Source organism: Maniola jurtina, chromosome 22 (assembly GCF_905333055.1).
Source record: "Maniola jurtina chromosome 22, ilManJurt1.1, whole genome shotgun sequence".
In the NCBI taxonomy this organism is placed as follows: Eukaryota; Metazoa; Arthropoda; class Insecta; order Lepidoptera; family Nymphalidae; genus Maniola; species Maniola jurtina.
In genome coordinates, this window is record NC_060050.1 from 10,284,221 (window position 1) to 10,305,007 (window position 20,787).

Below are 20,787 nucleotides of genomic sequence, written 5' to 3' on the forward strand. Positions count from 1 at the left end.
TTTACAACGCAAACGGCCTTATCGACCAAATGGACGAAGTCCGCGACTTTGTTTGTGCACACCAAACCGACATCCTCCTAGTTCAAGAGACCTTCTTGAAACCTAGCAGAAATAATCCTAAAATAGCCAATTTTAACCTAATTAGAAATGACAGGGCCACTGCTAAGGGTGGCACTGCCATATACTACAGAAGGGCCCTTCATTGCACTCCTCTCGATCCTCCACAACTAACCAATATGGAAGCTTCTATATGTCAGGTGAGTATGACCGGCCATCCGTCGATCATACTAGCATCAATCTATCTCTCTCCTTTGAAAGATCTTTTAGAAAGCGATATCCGCGCACTCCTCTCATTAGGAGACTCCGTCATCTTGGCCGGAGACTTTAATGCCAAACATCAAAGCTGGAATTGCCGCTCCCCGAACACACGAGGACGACAACTCGAAAGACTGACTCATAGGCCCGATCTTAACTTCATAGTTATAGCCCCTGACACACCGACTCGTTACCCAACGACCGACATTACAACAGACAGACCGGACATACTCGACATAGCCCTTCTGAAGAACATCGCCCTTCAGGTGAGTCCATTAGAGGTTCTATCCGAGCTATGTTCAGACCACCGTCCCGTCCTAATGCGGCTAGGACCCCCGCCCACCGCGGCCCCCCCGACAAAAACAGTCATTGATTTCAAGAAGCTCGCCGAGCAACTTAAATCTATAGACTCAGTGCACATATCCCAAATTCCTGACACCATAGATAACTTAGATGAAGCGCATGCAGCCTCACTGCACCTTACCAACCATATCCGCGATGCTCTCAGCGCCTGCTCCCGACAGATGCCGAACGGTTTCACCCGTCGACAGCTGCCGGACGACGCTAGAGAGCTTATCACAATCAAAAACGCTAGACGTAGAGCCCATGACGCATGTCCTAACGCCGACAACCGGAGAGAACTCTGGAAAGCCCAGAGGGAGGTTAAGGCTCGCCTTGCCGAACTCCGCGACGAACAATGGGACAGGAGGCTGAGTGAACTATCGCCATCGCATGTAGCCTACTACAGCCTGGCGAGAGCTCTCAAAGCCGACCCTGTCTCGGCCACTCCTCCACTTTTACGTCCCAACCAACCTCCCGCTTTTGAAGATGTCGATAAGGCCGAATGCTTGGCAGATAGCCTAGAATCCCAATGCTCCCCGAGCACCATCTCTACAGACAAAGCCCACATAGAACTAGTTGAAAACAAACTAGAAGCTATCTTCTCTTCCGCCCCAGAAGGCGACCCCATCCCCCCGACGACTAGCGACGAAGTTCGTCAAATTATCAAGGAATTACACGCCAAAAAAGCCCCAGGTCCCGATTCAATCAATAACAAAACCCTTAAGTTACTCCCCGATATACTAATCAACCTCCTGGTTGTCATTTTTAACACCCTCATGGCGGGTTGCTCCTTCCCCGACAGGTGGAAAGAAGCTACCGTCATAGGCATCCCCAAGCCAGGGAAACCTAGGAACCTCCCTACAAGTTACCGACCCATCAGCTTACTCAACACCCTTGGCAAAGTGTATGAGAAAGTCATACTCAGCCGACTTAAGTCCGTGGTGGAGGAGAAAAACCTCCTAAACGACGAGCAATTCGGATTCCGATCCAGACACTCGTGCGTTCACCAAGTGCACCGCCTCACGGAGCACATCCTTCACAACTTCAATCGATTCAGCGTGAATGGTGTCCCTACGGGAGCCCTCTTCTTCGACGTAGCCAAAGCTTTCGACAAAGTGTGGCACGCCGGCTTAATATATAAGCTATACCATCTAGGCGTGCCCGAAAGACTCGTACACTTACTACGAGAATTTCTCACCAATCGAACTTTCCGCTACCGACTGGACGGGACTCTTTCCTCCCCAAGGCCTATCCGAGCAGGCGTCCCTCAGGGCTCCGCGCTCTCACCCCTCTTGTACGCGCTGTACACCAGCGACATTCCCAGATCCCCCGATGTCCACATAGCTCAGTTCGCGGACGATACCGCTCTATTCAGCTCTCACGTAAAACTCCAAATTGTTAAAGCTCGACTCCAAAAGGCGGTCAGTAGCCTAGGCCACTGGTTCCGCCTCTGGAGAATAGAGGTTAACCCGGAGAAAAGCGCAGCAGTGCTCTTTCAAAAGGCAAAAAGAAAATCACTTGACACACTCCGACGGACCGAATTAACCCTTTACGACCGCCCCATTCCCTGGCAAACTAATACCAAGTATTTGGGTGTAACCTTCGATAATAAGATGAGCTTCAAGGCGCACATACGTAGAGTCCGTAAAAGGGCATCGTATGTTATGAGTCGTCTTTATCCCATGATTTGCGCCAAGAGCAAAATGTCACTCCGACATAAAGTCACGCTATATAAGACGTGCATCCGGCCAATAATGTCATATGCCTGCATCGCATTTGCACATTTGCCACCCTCCTCCCTCAAACCCCTCCAAGTCCTACAAAACAAATTCATGCGCATGGCCACAGGCTCCCCGTGGTACGTGCGTAATGTAGACCTCCATAGAGACCTCCAGCTCCCGACCATAGCCTATTACTTCAAACAACTTTCCAAAAATTATTTTGAGAAAGCCACCAAACACCCCAACCCCCTGGTAGTTGGGGCATCAACTTATACCCCCGACCGTAACGACCCTCCCGACAAAAGACGCCCAAAGCACGTCCTTAACGATCCCGACGACCAAATTATGACGGACAATGCTCCCTTTCTTGTAGGGCTACACGATTCAAACAATTTACAGCGTCTTCGCCGGCGAAGACGAGGTCCCCGATTTCTTACGTCACCCGGACGTGGACTCACGCCACGGCCTCGGGGACGTGTGGACTAGCTAGTCCGACCAATCCACCCATCCCAACGTCAGCCTAAGCCGTGGTCCGAGCCTCACAGGAGGCGCCCTTAGGAGGACGTTGCCTCCGACCTCTACATCTATTTTCTTCGAGCCCTAGGGCTCATCCCAGGCGGAGCTTCGCGCTTGCCACCCCCCCCGGTGACGCTGTAGCGGCCAGTAGGGCCTACGCAGCATAGTCAATCCGAAACAACACACAAGCGGAGCGGCATTCTATTATCGACAGTCGAAGTGATAACACGTTGAATTTGTCTACCTTTTTAATTTATTCGGTTTAGTTTGACAGTTAATTGTAACTTTGGTTTAAATGTTGAGTTTCTTAACTTCTTTCAAATTTGTTCGTTTAAGTTTGACGGTTAAATGTAATTTCGGTTAAAATATTGTAAATCGAATCTTATTGTAAATCAAATCTTTGAAAAGAGCAACCGCTGAGTTTCTTGCTGGTTCTTCTCGGCAGGAAAGGCGTTCCGAACCAGTGGTAGATTCATTTGATGATTCAAAAGTATTTGTAAAGGTTTATTTGGATAAAAGTAATATTAAAGATGGTTAAAAGTTTGATAATAAACTGTGATGAATAATAACAATGGCGCGAGTTTTATTGGAGCTAGTTCTCCTACTCTTACAAACTCTTAAATAATAATTTGACTAGCTGACTCAACCCGGGTTCGCACGGGTGACTTCTCTTGTTTATAAAACTACATGACTTCCAATTGTAAGTCTAATTTTTTTAATTTATGTAAGTATTTGCAATAATTGCATTTATATGTACCTCAGTACACGAGTGAAATGTTTTTAAATCAGTGAGAGAGTCCTTTAAATACTACTACTTACTTTGTAATTTTCATTTTTCCCTAATTTTGCCAAAAAACCTATTTTTATACATTTTCATTTAACTTGAAAATGATTGACTTTCATACAAACTTTCATCCTGTAGTGATGGAATTCCCAAAAATGCTTTATAAGGGGGTAAATTAACTACCATTAATTAAAACCAGACGCTAGTCTCATACTATTTAGAGATAATAGTATTTTATTTTATTTACTAAGGAAAGCCAACAGTTAATGCATTAATTAATAACTAGATGCAATTTTATCTAAGGGAAATATGATAATTAATACTCAACACAGCATGCATGCACATTGCACAGTAGAGAATATTATTCCGAATTTTTTACAACTCGACCGGACAGACACTTATCATGCGACACGCGTCATCACGATACAATATATTATTTTCTTAGCATTTATGTTTGCTTTGACAGTTCTATTTTTTTAGAAGTTTATTGGCCCGGATATTTCACAACCAGTCCGGATAGACATTTTAGCCGCAACAGTCGTACACTTACGAATTGAAACTATGAAGATACCTCAGTATTTGTGTAGTGCTTGCTTCGCCTTGACGAGAGACATTTGTTTATTTATTTAGAAGGATAGCGTGGCTTTTTTAAAATATCTTTTTTTTTCGTAATTTATGCTGCTTGTGTTTTGAAATCGGGACCCTGAACTAATTGAATGTGAGTTGTTTTTTTTGTTTTGTTCGTGAATTTTGTTATTTTTTTGTGATTTAAAGGTGGATATTCTAATGTGTAATTTTTGGTAAGATTTAACAGGGCTCTCTCCGTCACTCGTTTCATACAATCGTAGTTCCAATTTCATTTGAATATTAAGCAACCAAAGTTCATGAAATTTTGCAGACATATTCTAGAAACTAATATCTGTGTCTGTGGTGTTTTAGTTTTTCTAAAAATATGTAGTTTTGAAATTACAGGGGCTCAAAGATTTGTATGTAAACTTTTAAGACCGCGTAACTTTGAAACCGAATATTTTAACAGAAATCTGGAAAACCACAGACATAGATATTATTTTCTTGAATATGTCTGCAAAATTTCATGGTTTTTGGTTGCTTAATATTCAAATGAAATTGGAACTACGTTTGTATGAAACGAGTGACGGAGAGAGCCCTCGTAGTTTTATATTCATTTATCACATTTATGTAGCTACTATACTATACTGTAATATAATTTTACTTGTTGAAAAAGTAAGCAGGTAGCTGTTGAGTTTCTTGCCGGCTCTTGTCAGTAAAATCTGCTTACCGAACCGGGTGGTAAAGTCTTATCTACATACAAAGGAATTATCCTGACTGACTGACTGATTTATCAACGCACAGCTCAATCCGCATAGGGTGATCCGCATGACAGTTTGTATGAAAATCCATCATTTTTCAAGTCACAAGTAGGTACTCGTAGGTATATCTATGAAACTGGGTAGGTATTTTGGATTTCAATTAAAAATTAAAAATACGACGTATTTCATGATTTTTAAAAACTCTATCCTCAATTTTGACGGACGCAAACTTCAGAGATAAGTTGTATCCCGGAGACGGACATAGATGTCAATTTTCATCCCGATTTTTAAAAACAATCCACGCGGACGAAATCGCGGGCATAGTCTAATAAACTAATAAACATTCAAATTTGGTATGATTTAGGTATTCAATTAAAACCAGTTATATTAATACAACAGCAATAAAATAAATTACTGTAATCATTAACCTACCTGATAAAATATCTATAGCATATTAATTCAAGGACCGATTTTTAGCCGACTCAAATATTTTTGACCATGGCCTCCGAAATGACGCCAACAAAACATTTCTTTCAAACGTTTTCTCTACAACTTCTCTACACCTTACTATTTTTATAGTATTTCTAACTTTTTATTCTACATGTTTAAAAATATTAGTTTAGGTATAAGTTAATGTAGGTTTGTAAGAGGAAATGCGGTCGGAGGTGCTGCAGATTTCTTTACTCAAACAAACTTTTGTGCAAGTGATTTGAACCGTTAAAAGAATCTACCATTGCATTCGGAATGCCCGTTGCTGAGAAGAACCAGCCAGAAACTCGGCGGTTGCTCTTTTCAGATGTTCAATTAACAATAATGAGCTTTGAGCTTGTGTAACTTTAAAACTCTTGACTGAAGTTCAGTAATGAACTTAGCTATACCTATGTAGGTAATCGTTAGGACAAGGTACCTATACTTACTTATTAACCTGACATAAAATTAAATAACTGTTCACAGTATTTTAATAATTACCTACTGGACAAAAAGGTTTAAATTCAATCATCTTCTTATTTCTTTAACCGTTCACTGACCCTATCTTAGCAGGTTCTTGGACCTCAGAAATCTACAAGTACCTACTCGTATCTTCAGGTCAAATACACGTCAATCATTTATATCCATCAACTTCGTGATAGTATGACTTTGATGAGTAGTAGTAGCTAATTAATAAATATTATAAGTAATATTATAAGTAAGTACATAATATATTTAGACAACAAAAACTATACTTAAATACTTTTTATTTACTGTAGTCTAGTCTAGTGATTAGAATGTCCGATTGCGGATGACGAGGTCCTGGTTTCGATTCCCGAGTCGGGCCAAAAATTGTTAGGTATTGGGTTAGTGGTATGCCTGCAGGGCAACTTTGTATAACTAAGGTGGTTTATCCTTCCCACAACATAGCAGAGCACATAAAGCTGACGGTCCTGCTCCTGATTTCTCTCCGGTGGTGTTGGATTTCCGTCCTATCGGAATATGAGAGAAGGGGAATATAGAGTGCACTGCACATGCACCGTTTAACAGTTCTATAAGTTCTGCCTGGAAGAGATCACTAGAGTGATAAGGTAGCCCTTTGTTTCTAAAGTCTATCCCGTATTTTATTCTTTGTCATCACATCACAGTAATATTATGAAGGCAAAAGTTTGTGTGTATGTATGTGTGTTACTCCTTCACGCAAAAACTACTCGACGGATTTTGCTGGGAATGGAAATAGATATAATTTGACTCTCTGATAAACTCTCTGACTCTGACTTCGCTCGATCAATAAAAAAATAAGGATTATTATATAAATGCCCATATTATTCTCCTATGTATAAAGTTAAAGGTCATATTTTAACCATGCAATAACTCAAAGTTTACCAAAACGTCTACTTACATCACTTCAACAATGCTTTATAAACTTTTTTATAAAGTTTAACCTTTCGTGAATAAAATATTGTTATATCGTAAACGTATTGCACAATAACACGGGTCTAAGACTACGAGGCACATGATATAAACAAAATTCGAGCTTTTGCAACTTTTGTTTTGAATTCGAAAAATTATGGATCATCATCATCATTTCAACCCATTGCAGGCCCACTATTGAATAAATACGACTTTCCGTCCAACAATTTTCATTTTTTCTTTCGAGATTTTCTTTCTGGTTAAATGCGATGCTCTAGCTCACAAAAGAAATATTCGGTTCTTTGTGTTTTGGATGAATATAGGATATAGATGCATGCCCGATATCGAACCCTAGACCCCCCAAATGGAGGTAGATGACTTAATACTTCGATACCGTATAAAACGAATACCTACCTTAGACCAACGTAGACAAGTAAATTAAAAATTTATAACAAGTGAAGGTTACAGTAACTAGAAAAGAGCTGATAACTTTCAAACGGCTGAACCGATTTTCTTGGACTATAGCTAAGAACACTCTCGATTAAGCCACCTTTCAAATAAAAAAACTAAATTAAAATCGATTCATTAGTTTAGGAGCTATGATGCCACAGACACATACACAGATACACACGTCAAACTTAAAACACTTCTCGTTTTGGGTCGGGGGTTAAAAATGACTAACAATACCTACCAATTAGACGTCCCTTCCAAAAACTAATTTTCTAAAATTAAACGAAAAAAAATAAAAAAATTGTATTATTATACCTAGTACCGACGCTTCATAGTTTAATCTATATCAAACATAGTAGGTAGGATAAGAAAATTATCATACGACCTACATACTTAAAACTCAGAATATTTAAACAACATAGTGGTCGTCCATGACTTAGTGCTTAGCAGATTAGCTAAACCTAGGTAGAGATACCTACTTATAAAATAAGATAGCTGCTCTTACTTTTTACCCGACTACGGCAAAGCCGAAAGGAAGGGTTATGATTTTAGCAGTCTATGTATGTATGTATGTTGATTTGTATTTATGTGTGTTCCACTGTAGTGCCTAGATTCCATTTTGATGAATGAAGTGTTATGTTTTATTTTAAAACCCGTGGAATCTGTTTAATTTTCCGGGGCAAAAAGTTTATGTTCATCCCCGGAATGCAGGCTTTTTTTTGTCAAAAAAGTAAAAGCGGTGGAAGGTAACAGACAGACAGATACGTTTTCGCATTTATAATATTATACGGATGGATGTATGTATGGATGGATTTTACACTTCACAAAAGATGAAAAAGTCTTCATACCATCTACACACTTTTCTATCACAACAACGATACAAATGCGTGAATTAGAAGCTATACATTACCAGCCAAAGCACCTATATTTTTAATATTGTTCCTAATTTTGGAATTGCCCAAGGAAGTATTTTAAGACTGTTATTCTTCCAGATTTACATTTGAGTTGCAAATATCCTTATATATAGGTATGGTGATCTTCAATGACTGCAAAATTATGCATACTTAATAGTTATGCTAAATAAGTTTTTAACTATCATAATAAACATTCTAGAGGTCATAGTAAATTCGTTAAACGTGGAATGAACTAACTTAAGATGGTATTTTAATTACTACCTTGTTTGTTAATATTTCACTAATAAAAAAAAAATACATGGTATCTACGGGAAAAAAAACGATATATAGATATAAAATATAGCCTGTTACTCAGGCATAATGTAGCTTTCTAGTGTTACAACATGTTACAAGAATTTTCAAAATTAGTTCAGTAGTTCCAGAGATTATCACCCACAAACAAACTTACAAACTCCACCTCTTTATAATAAGATTTATAGTATAGATGGAATGAATAGTAATCATCTATTGAGTAATTAAACTAAATCTTTCACTACTAATACTCGTAAATACTTAATATTATATTGCCACTTAGAGCATGACGAAACAAAGAGTTATGAAAATCATTATCAGGTTGTTTCAGTGCACGTGATTACAGATGCAGCATTCCCAAGAGATTCTTTGAGACGTATTTTAATATAGATACATATTACACTATAAATATAAGAAGTATAGTGTACCTGTTTGTCGGTTTATAGCCTTTTCCCGGTCGAACCGATGAACGGACCTCGATAGAATTTAAAATGGATTGAATTTGGAAACTAAAAACGAGATTGAAAGCAAAATTTTAGTCCGACGTAGGTTGTGTATCGGTGCTAACCATATTTAGAGGACTGTTGGTACTAACCAACAGTTGGGAATTAATTAGGTACACGTACAGACCAATACTACTCTAAATTAAATATTTAAACAAAATTGGTCAACAGAACTGCCCGTGGAAAAAATTGGAATAAACATTCCAATAGATACCTACATACGAGTAGCTAAATTAAGTTAAACCGGACTGGCCTGACGGACTCCGTGCTTCCCGATTGCAATTAAATTCCGGTTCTCCCAGATTTTTAAAAAACAATTTCATATAATATACCCATCGACGAAGTCGCGGGCATTGACACCTTGTTAGAGCTATAATAATATAACAATTAATATGTTGCATCAATGTATCAATATTTATCATTACAGATATCAACACAACGTTAATAATGCTTCCGTCGTAAAGGCGTATCCTACGCATCATCACGAACAACAAGATCCCATAGCGGCATAATGGTCCAGCGAATACTATCAGTACAGTCCACTCAAATCAAAAAGGAGGATGCCTTGGCGAATTTGATCGGACAATTCGGCAAATGGCAGTTGATAGTGATAGCGACGGTATCGCTGGTGAAGCTGTCGTCAGGATGGGTGCAAATGGCGATCATATTCCTGACCCCGAACCTGGTGTTCTGGTGCGCGCAGTTCGCGGGCAACTCGACGGCAGTGGGCGCGAACATGACGTGCTACGCCGACTGCGCGACGTACGCGTACGACAGCGCGCCCTTCGAGAACACCATCATCACGCAGTGGGGGCTGGTGTGCGAGCGCACGTGGATGGCGAGCTTCGCGCAGATGGTGCTGCAGCTGGGCGTCTTGATCGGCAGCGTCTTGTTCGGATTCCTCTCCGACAGGTAAGCTTTTCCTAGATCCAAACTTCTTCCATACTATACTACGAGTACATTATACTACTAGAGTACACGCAACTTCGTCCGCGTGGATGTAGGTTTTTGAAGATCCCGTGGGAACTCTTTGGTTTTCCGGGATAAAAAGTTGTCCATGTCATTAACATGGACGCAAGCTACCTCGGTTAGTACCGAATTTCATACAAATCGGTTGAGCGGATGGTGGGTCTTTAGGAATCCCGTAAGTATGGATATGGATAATATTATTAAAGCGAAAGAATGTCTGTCTATCTGTCTGCCACCTTTTCACGGCCCAACAGTTTAACCGATTCTGACGAAAGGTACAGGGTTAGCTTATATCCCTGGGTCGGAAATAGGCTACTTTTTATCCCAGAAAATCAGAGTTCCCACGGGATTCCTAAAGACCCATCCGCTTAAACGATTTGTATGAAAAGTATCGAGGTAGCTTGCGTCTGTGTAATTGACATAGGCAACTTTTTATCCCAGAAAATTAATCAGTTCCCACGGGATCTTTAAAAACCTAAATCCACGCGGACGAAGTCGCGGGCATCCTCTAGTTCTAGATGAAGAAGTGTAACACTAAAGAGATGGTTAAAGAAGATACCGAATTAAATGACTAACGAAAAAGTGTTCATGTAAAAAAAACGAGAATATTTTCAATAAAAAACTTTAACAATGATGTCTTGTTCAAGTTTTTATTTCACGAAAATCCGCGTGATAAAAAAACACATAGGTAGGTATCTAGTATCTATCTATTGTATTGTAGGTTACCGATAGCAATCTTCATAGGTTTTTCCGACCAATCAATTTTTTGTAACATTTGTTGTAATTTTATCAATCATGTTATTGTTTTATCTACTCAAATCTGACTCTTGAAAATAATAAGCACCTAATAACTAGGTACCTACTACCTACTAATCATAAAAAAACACGAATCTAATGTAATAGGTACTAACCTGGACTTCGTCTGTGTTGGTGTTAGCTGGCGGGCGTGCTCTGCCCTTTTGGAGTGTTTTTTTTTTTGTTAAAACTGACTGGAAAGCGCTCTAAGGGGGTGCCGTGCGTATGTCGGCGAGCGCCGGCACAGACGGGGTCCATACTTGTATAGTTTAACTAGTTACAAATAACTACAAACTTGACATTGGCTAATCTTTGTAAAGCCAGACAAGAGAGAAAAAAAAAGGTACTAACCTACCTAATTTTTATTTTAAACCGACTTTAAATTTAGGGAAATTCTAAATTCAGCACGTAGGCATTTTTTTGCCTAGGTTAATTGCAAAAAATATAGGAAGTAAATATCTACCTGTCTTCATTATAGCGTTTCATAAAATCCAATTTTAACGGTTATTATAAGCGTTATTTCGATGGTTATATTACAAAATTATTATTAGCCTCGATTTGTTTTTGGTTTTATTGTGCACGATTCTTGATTTACGATCTGTTTGCTATTTTGCAGCTATAGCTATTATTATTTGAAATAATTAAGTATTGTTTTATTATAATAATAGTCAATACTTAAAACTTAAACTGAGATGCATCCCGTTTGTGTTGGTTTACGTTGGTACCTATAATATCAATTATTCACCATCCAAAATCCTCATAGCATATGAGTGCAGTACTACCTTGCAGCATCAGGGTTGAGAAGTTGGAATTTGAAGTTCAATCATGACGACTCTACCACTGGTTCGGAATGCGAACAGCATTCCGAACCAGTGGTAGATTATTTTGACGATTTGAAAGCACTTGTAAAAGTTTTTTTTTTTTCTTTAAATCTGGCTTTACTCTGATAAGCCAATGTCAAGTGTGTAGATATTTTCAAGTTATTGAATTTATACAAGTATGGACTCCGTCTGCGCCGGCGCCCGCCGACACACGCGCGGCGCCTCCCTAGAGCGCTTCCCAGTCAGTTCCACCACCAAAAAACACCAACTAACACAAAAACCAGCCACTCTTAACAAAAAAACACTCCAAACAAGCACAGCACGCGCGCCAGCAAACGCCATCACAGACGAAGTCTTGTAAAAGTTTACTTGAATAAAAATGATTTGAATTTGAATTTGACGTAGTTAGTCATTGTTTGGTACCTTCAATATTAATTCGCTAGCAGTGTCTGAACTCTGAATAAGTACCTACCTAAGTACCTATATTGGCTGAATTACGACTTGCGAGTCGACGACCCGAAATAAATCTTCCTTATACTCGTAAGTAAATACACTTGACATTTATGCGTTTTATCGTTATGAAAATACATTGCAAAAACCTAGCAAGCCACTTGTTACTTTATAATGCCGCTTCTACACATAGGGCAACGTGTTGGCAAGCGCGCTGGCCCAGCCACTGGCCCAATATGTAGAACGGGCGTTGACGCATTGGCGGTAGGTATTTGAACGTTGGCTGGCACGCTTGCGAGCATGCCGCGCGGTGTCGGCAACATCAAAGGACACTTGTCGCAAGTTTGGCGCACCATCCACACATTGGTCGCACGATTAGTTTGCTCGGAGCTGCGATCAAGAGTGCACGTTTTCTTCTTGCAGCGAATTAACACCTAACTTAACGTACACATTAACAAAGTAATTATAAGCTGTGAATAAATATACAGCTGTAGCTGTTAGCGACTCAACATCCATTTTGAATCCGTCCGCACATTGGCCCGAACCAAACCATACTGAACGACCTTCCAATGTGTGGATTATTCACAAGCGCGTTGGCAAGCGCATCGCAAGCGCGTTGGCGAATGCGCTGGTTATGTGTAGAGGCGGCCTAAAACATACTTCATGTACGGAATACAACAGGTACCTAAATAGGTAGGTAGGTACATTTTTTATGACGCTATTATACTTATTCTAGAAGAATCTTACACTAGCTGATGTTACGATAAGATACCTACCTACTACCTATAAGTGGGATTTGGCTTGTTAGGGTTCAGTACGAAAGCAAGGAATCGCCATTTCCGTCCGTCCGCGGCTTAGCATGTCTGTCTGTCTGTCTGTTGTGTCTGTCAAGAAAACCTATAGGGTGCTTCGCGTTAACCTAGAATCATGAAATTTGGCAGATAGGTAGGTCTTACGCAAGTAAAGGAAAAAATCCGAAAAACCTGAATTTGTCGTTACTTTTTTCAAAGTAAGATACAAAGTGGGGTATCATTTCAAAGTGATTTATTTGCCTGTACATTCTAAAACAGATTTTTATTTATTTTAATTCATAATAGTTTTTGAGTTATCGTGCAAAAAATTGGAAAAATACCCGAGTACGGAACCCTTAGTGCACGAGTCTGACTCGCACTTGGGCGGTTTTTTTATGATAGCGTTATATAACAAAACTTCTAGGAGAGCTCTAAATCTCGATCATCAAACAATAGATTAGTGAAACATAACTTTAGTATTGTTATCGTCGATATCGGATGATAAAACGATAGATCTTACTCGTCAATCAATCAAACTATCATTCTAAGATAAAACTACATGTTTTCCTGAAAGCCAGAGGTGATGTGGCGCTTCCAAAATCAATGGTGGTAAATAGTACATTACAGTCCAGGCCTGAAATAAAGCGATTACTGGTCGAGTATTATTGGAAGGCCAATTCGAAGCCGAGGACTGCTGAAGTAATTAACTTTTCGGAGCAATCAAATACATATCTCTTGCTTTAACGGTGAAGGAAAACATCGTGAGGAAACCTGCATACTTAAGAGTTCTCCATAATGTCATGTACTAAGTAGGTACTTATTATGTACTAGCTGATGCCCGCAGCTTCGCTCGCGTGGATTGGTCAGATCCCCTGCAGCATCAGGATTGAGGAGTTGGACTCCAAATTTTTTATGAAACAATGTCGCAAAGTTTCTCTATCGATTAAAAAAAAAATTACGCAAATCGGTTCAGAAATCTCGGAGATTTCGGTGTACATAGGTAGAAAAACACAACTCCCTTTTTGAAAGTCGGTTAAAAAAGTAGCCTATTTTACGCCCTGGTCAATACTCAACTTGTCTGTGAAAATCCCGTCAAAATCGGTTCAGCCGTTCCGGAGATTAGCCTTTTCAAACAGACAGACAGACAGACAGACAGACAAAAATTTTAAAAACGTGTTATTCAGTGTTGGTATCGTTCAAATAACCATATGAGCTTAATATGAGGTAGTTATTTCGAAATTACAGACAGATTACAGACAGACACTTCGATTTTATTTATTAGTATAGATTCTGAGATGCTTTTAAAGGTGTTAAGTTTGCCAATCCGCACGAGGCAGACCGTGGCCTAAACTTTTCTTATCTGAGAAGAAAACCGAGCTCAGTACTGAGTCTACTACTACTACACTGAGCTCAGTAGTATTAGGCTGGCAATGGGTTGATCATGATGACAATCATGATGATTCCCATAAGTAGGTAAAGCAAAAAGTAGGTAAGGGTATCTAAATAAATAAAGAACGCTTAAAAATTTTGTTTTCAAAATAAGCGCAAACATTGTCTCACAGGTATTAATTAATTACTATTAATTAATTATATTATTATTTAGATAAGCACAGCTGATATTTTAAATTATAAAAATGCCAACGGTAGTTGTGAAAGTATCGTGGCATTTAATTTGAAGCCTTGAGCAAACAAAATGATACGAATGTAAAGTGCCTCCATACTTCAGGCTCTAGAGTAGGTATGAGGTCTTTGAGGTCGAGTGAATTCTTTAGCCGTAGGTACCTAAGTACTTCCTATTTGACCAATAGAAAATCTTAGATATTACAATTATACCATTTTAACCCCCGACCCAAAAAGAGGGGTGTTATATAAGTTTGACGTGTGTATCTGTGTATCTGTCTGTGGCATCGTAGCTCCTAAACGAATGAACCGATTTTAATTAGGTTTTTTTTGTTTGAAAAGTGGCTTGATCGAGACTGTTCTTAGCTATAATCGAAGAAAATCGGTTCAGCCGTTTGAAAGCTATATCAGCTCTTTTCTAGTTTTCTTATAGAGGTGTTTGTGTCGGGGGTTTTTAAATTTTGAGTTATGAAATGTTTATTATTTGATGTTATAGCGGCAATAGAAATAAACATTCTGTGAAAATTTCAGCTCTCTACTTATTACGGTTCACGAGATACAGCCCGCTGACGGACGGACAGCGGAGTCTTAGTAATAGGGTCCCGTTGGCACTCTTCGGGTACGGAATTACGGAACCCCCAAACTTTGAGACTAAGGGCCGGCACACATATGGCGGAGCGCAGCGCAGAGCATTTTTCACAAAGTATTATCGACATTGTCATCATTGAAATAATATTATCTAAAATCAATTGTGCTTCCGTGCGGATACTCGCGCATCCGCGCGCAGTCCGGCGCGTGCTCGCGCATTCTCTGGTAGAAATTCGCGTAATGTGTCACGCGATTAGAAAACTTCGCGGGCATGCTCTGCTCTGCGCTCCGCCGCGCTCCGCCATATGTGCGCCGGCCCTTAGTATTTACTTCAGGCATGTATTAAAAGCAAAACCTGCCCCTTAATCATTTTTTAAACGAGTTCTGGTATCAATTTGATAAAAGAACACAAGCTATACGGTCTCCAATAAAATTGTTTGTAGATTACTATTTTATCAGTAAAAAATACAAATAAACACTAAATGTAGACAGTGACTAATTGCTAAAAATACCTATTATTGATTTTTTTATTGATTTATCGATAAATCAGCGATGTCAGGGGTTACATATCTATTTGCCATCTTCCACTCGCTTTTTCAACGCATTAGATCCTTATGGTGCAGGATAAGGACACGCATATCCTCTTTCACGCAAACAACTTTTTTCTTTGCTCTTGGTCTTCCTCTCCTATTTTTACCTTCCACAATGCATATTAATTAAGTATGCATGCATATACTTAATTAATATGCATCAGAGAAACTCAATAACAAAATTTTGGACCTATGGCAATATGCGCCAAATATTTGATGAATTAGAACAAATTAAGTAATTATGATTTAAAACGGTAGATAAGTGTTATGCTTTAACGACTGTTAACGTAATTTCTACACGAATCATTTATAAATACAAGCTTTAAACATGGTATTAATTACCGTAACAATATAACGGCGTGAATAACCTAAATAACGTAATGTATCCATTATCTTCGAAGACATTCATCAGTTCTTCACCAAAATATGGGACCGCCTGGAAAGCATACCCTTTCAAACAAAAAAAGAATGTTCCAAATCAGCCCAGGCGTCTTGGAGTAATCGGGGAGCATACATTAAAAATAAAAAAATTCCGACGAATTTAGAAACTTCCTCCTTTTTACTCGACTGTGGCGAAGCCCAAAGGAGGGTTATGTGTTTGAACTGTATTTATGTATATCCTATTCTATGTCGGCTTGTAACTACTGAACGGTTCAAGCGATTTTTTTTTAAAACAGCAAAGTAGACCTCACCTAGGTGGGAAAACGCTAAGTCTAGGGAGAAGGCTGCTAATGTGTCGAACGCGTTTGAACTATTGTATTGAATGGATATAATATTGTATGTGTATAGGTATAATATACTTAGATCGTAGGTGGAGCGTCATAAAATCGCGGATAATAATATAAATAATCATTCAGAATATTTTTTCCTGTTACAAGATCCGTATCTTAACGTACCACTGGCCAAACAAGGAAAATAATTGAACTATTGATAGCTAAAAATATTAGAAATAATGAAATTAATTTAACGCGAGGTAGTTTAACGCTGTTTCGTCCACTGTTGGACATAGACCTTTGTGAGAGCGCCCCACAACAGACGGCCCTCCGCTGATAATGGAAAGTACCCAAGTACAAAACAATTCATCTAAGAACGACTAAAGGACGATATTTCCCTTAGGACTTTTTTTCCCTGCAAACACGAAACTCTAAAAATGTATTTCTGTGTATTTCTTTTTCAGATACGGCAGAAAGAACACATTTCTAGTATCAATCACCGCTGTCATAGCAACCGGATTCGCCGTCTCGTTCCCTAAAGACTACATCACCTTCACAGTCCTCAGATTCTTCTTAGGAGTAGCAACTGCTGGAACTATGGTCATCTCTTTCGTCATGGTTATGGAAACGGTTGGGACGAAGTACAGAGAGTTATGTGGTTGTCTCTTTCAAATCCCGTTTATGATTGGGCATATAACGACACCGATTTTCGCGTATTACTATAGAAGTTGGAATACGTACAGCCTGGCTATGGCGGTGCCCCCGTTGATATATTTGGGCTACTTCTTCGTGCTGTCGGAGTCCCCGCGGTGGTTGGTGAGCGTGGGAAGAGTCGAGCAGGCGACCAAGATTGTGACCAGAGCTGCGACCATGTAAGCAACTATTTTTTTTCTAATAAACATTCGTAAGTTTCACTTCTGGTGTAAGGACCTAAACACATAACCGCGGTGATACACGAAGCGAATTTATAACGCGTAAGAACGCGCTGTGCGGCTTATCACGTCGCGTCGCACGCAGTTACAGTTCATGAAGTCGTCGGCCATCGCATCGCGATTTGAATTTTCTACCCTACGCTTTAGTGTAATTGGCAGCGAATTCAAGCGAATAAAAAAAAAAACGGAGCACATCCACAATGTAAAGCGCCAATTTCTACCGAGAAAAAAATTCAGAATTCGCGCACATTCTCACGAATTGTTCATTTGGGCAAGTTTTTGGTTTATGTGGTAGATAAGGGTATGATCTACTTATTAGGTAAAATTTTAAAAATTCGCTCCTATTCGCTTCCAAAGTGAATCAACCCTAAGCTAGACAAGATTATACCGCCGAAGATACTCCAGAATAAGTACGCAAAGTTGCTCTTGATTTTAAGAAAGACAAAACACTAACTCAGTGCCATAACAGTGGATTTCATAGGCGAAGAATAAAACTATTTAACTAACTTTAGTTATTTTATAATAATAACTAACCAACAGGTCGACAGTAGTCGACACTATTTGATGATCTAAAATTAGGTAACTATTTCTGTAATAGTGTTTCAAAGAAGAATGCTTGAGTTGATCAAATGCATTGAATAAATCCAGAGTTACAAGACAATTCTCAATTTATTCACACAAAAGAGTCAATTCCCGTGAAATCTATCTCTATAATCTGCTAAGTATATTATTTCACTTTCAGGAATGGTCTACCCACTTCAAAAATCGAGGAAACGTTAAAGAAGATGTCTGAAGACATAAAAGACATAACCACTGCGGCGAAGTTGAACTACAGCGATCTATTCAAAGTTGACCTGCTCCTCAAAACTGTGGCTTCTTGCATTATTTGGATGATCTCCGGGTTCACGTACTTTGGCTTTAATCAGTACGTTAGCCAGACCAGTTCGGATCCTTTTCTCATTGTGGCAATTGTTGGGTCAATCCAGGTTAGTTTATTTACAAGGTATAATATTGATCCTATTATATTATTCTTGGATTTAGTCCTGCTGTTTTTGATCGTTGATTAAAACCCATGTACGGTTTAAATTATCGACAGGTTCCAAAACTGCCTTTTAACCCTTTTAAGATTGTCATGTTTGAGAAACCTGGCTCTCCATATGGTACCTAGCATTGCTTTGTTTTGTAACGTCTAGCACAAAAACTATAATGAACATTATAAACACGTATGTATTATTCTGGATAAAACTCGACCAAGGCCTCAAAAGTTCAATATTCTTTAAAATTGTGCGATTGTGCGAACTTTTCTCCTATAGGTACCTAGTCTCAATAGTCAGATTGATGTAATCTGTTTTTCTTCTCTTGTTTTGGGGCTTTTCGTCGTGCCAAATCATTTCAATGAACTTTTCCAATGTCCAACTTGCCGTATTCTCATACTATAAAAGAAAAGACTTCATCGCTGAAAAACCCTTGCATAAGTAAGTCAGTGACTAAGTCTTTTCTTATTATCTACAAAGGTACAGAGATTGCCTTACATAAAGTAAACAAGGAATAAGGCCAGATTTTTTCCAAATTTTCCACCGGAGCGAAGCTTCGAGCTATTGTTAGTTTTAGTTATAGGTAATCTTTAAACTTATTTTGAATAACAAATGTTTTCTCCCTTTTCAGATACCAGCAATTCTGATTTCAGTATGGCTACTGAAACATATTGGACGCAAAGCCGCGGTCGTCACATTTTTGGCTTTAGGCGGCCTTTGCGTCCTTACTTTAGGAGTGGTACCTGACACATTCTGGATCACTCTAACATTAGGATGCATTGGAGTCAGTTGCGTATCCATAGTGTGTACTTGCATCTACATTTATACGTCAGAACTATTTCCTACAGTTGTGAGGAACATGGGCATGGGAGCATGTTCGACGAGCATGCGCGTCGGATCCATGATAGCGCCGTTCGTGGCGGATCTGTCCAAGACGGTGCCGTGGATGCCGACTGTCATCTTTGGCCTGGCGCCGCTCGCGGGTGCGCTGGTCTGTCTGTTGCTGCCAGAGACTAAGGGCACAGCGTTGCCTGATAGTATGAAAGACCTTAAAGATAGTGCGTAATTTTGACAAATGGGAGCTTATCGTTGATTAATTTCCAGTTGCATTAGATTGGAAAAGTGCGTACTAGTAAGTACAGTGAATGTAAAATCATAGCGTTGTGCGACAGTGCAATGTATCTACATTAATGCAATTAAACCTATAAAGCAATATATCACTAGGACACCAAGGCGACGCCAGCGGTCGCGCTACCCTCGTGCCTTGAGCTTACAAACGAGAAACTAGAACAGACACCAGGATCATCAGTTTCAAAATAAACGTCGAAGATTTAACACTACTTTTAGTATGACGTAAAAAAAGTTAAATAAAAATACTATACTATTCTATTTTCTGACCAAAGAAACCTGACCGCCGCAAATTGGTTGCGTAACCAAGCGTACACTACGTGAGGTACCCTCCAGTACACAATTTGTCGGTCGCGTGATTGGTTGCGTCACCAGTAGAATCCTAGAGAGATAAGGTGTTGCTCTAAGTGTAAGTAATGATTAATACACTGGCTTGCACGTCATTGACTTGGATATTATGTAGGTACAAACACAACAGCTGAATGACTTTAGGTAGGTACGTAAGAAATTGTGAATATGCCTGTCAAGATGCTACAGGATATTGTGATTAATAAGTTTAAGATTTCGATAAGTAATTCTATTGATGTATCTAACGCTCCATCTATACGCTCCGTCTTGCCTGCGCAGTTAAAATTGCACAGCCAAGACCAAGAACTGCGCAGTCCAATCTTTAGCAGTTTTGGAATTGCACGGTCTTGCCGTCAACACTTAACTGCCCAAAGTGGCTTGTGCAGGTAAGCTCTCAGCTGAGACGGAGCGTGTAGCCGGAGCTTAAGGCTAATTTTCAAAACAAACACCTAATTATTAGCTATCATCTTAATATTACGAGCTATAAAAGACAGAGTGGAGAGAACTGTGAATCTGTCTTCTAATTATATTCATAAGGCTTAACGTATATTGGAGTAGATAAACAGAGTTCAAATTAATTTTGTAATCATTTTAGCGATACTTAATAGGAAAGACGCGGAGCTGCGCTTCAACTTGCCACAATGTGCCTCGAGCCTAAGAATTATTACTAGGATACTTACTGTATTATTAAAATAATATTTAGGATAAGTTTTTGTGCTAATAATAATAGTTTAATGACTTTGATATTAAACGATACAACAATGATTCTTATTATTGATAAACCTAGTAAGAAATATAATAATTAATATTTGCGTGTCTACTTCTTTTGCTCGACATCTAAATAGGCCTTCTTTGTTGACCTTTCCTGGCGCAGTGGTTAGCATGTGGTCTTATAAGTGAGACTTCTCGGGTTCGATTCCCGGGAAGTTTGAAATTTTATAATTTCTAAATTTTCTCTGATTT

At 39.2% G+C, this 20,787-nt stretch overlaps 1 protein-coding gene across 1 annotated transcript; it reads left to right on the plus strand.

Annotated features, from left to right (window-relative positions):
• The first annotated feature begins 4,203 nt into the window (after positions 1 to 4,203).
• Positions 4,204 to 20,589, plus strand: LOC123876968 (organic cation transporter protein-like). The gene is made up of 5 exons (XM_045923430.1): positions 4,204 to 4,396; positions 9,473 to 9,957; positions 16,847 to 17,254; positions 18,057 to 18,300; positions 18,980 to 20,589. Exons 2-5 carry the CDS (start codon positions 9,557 to 9,559, stop codon positions 19,412 to 19,414), a joined length of 1,488 nt encoding a protein of 495 aa, XP_045779386.1. The 5' UTR covers positions 4,204 to 4,396; positions 9,473 to 9,556; the 3' UTR covers positions 19,415 to 20,589.
• The last annotated feature ends 198 nt before the right edge of the window (positions 20,590 to 20,787 follow it).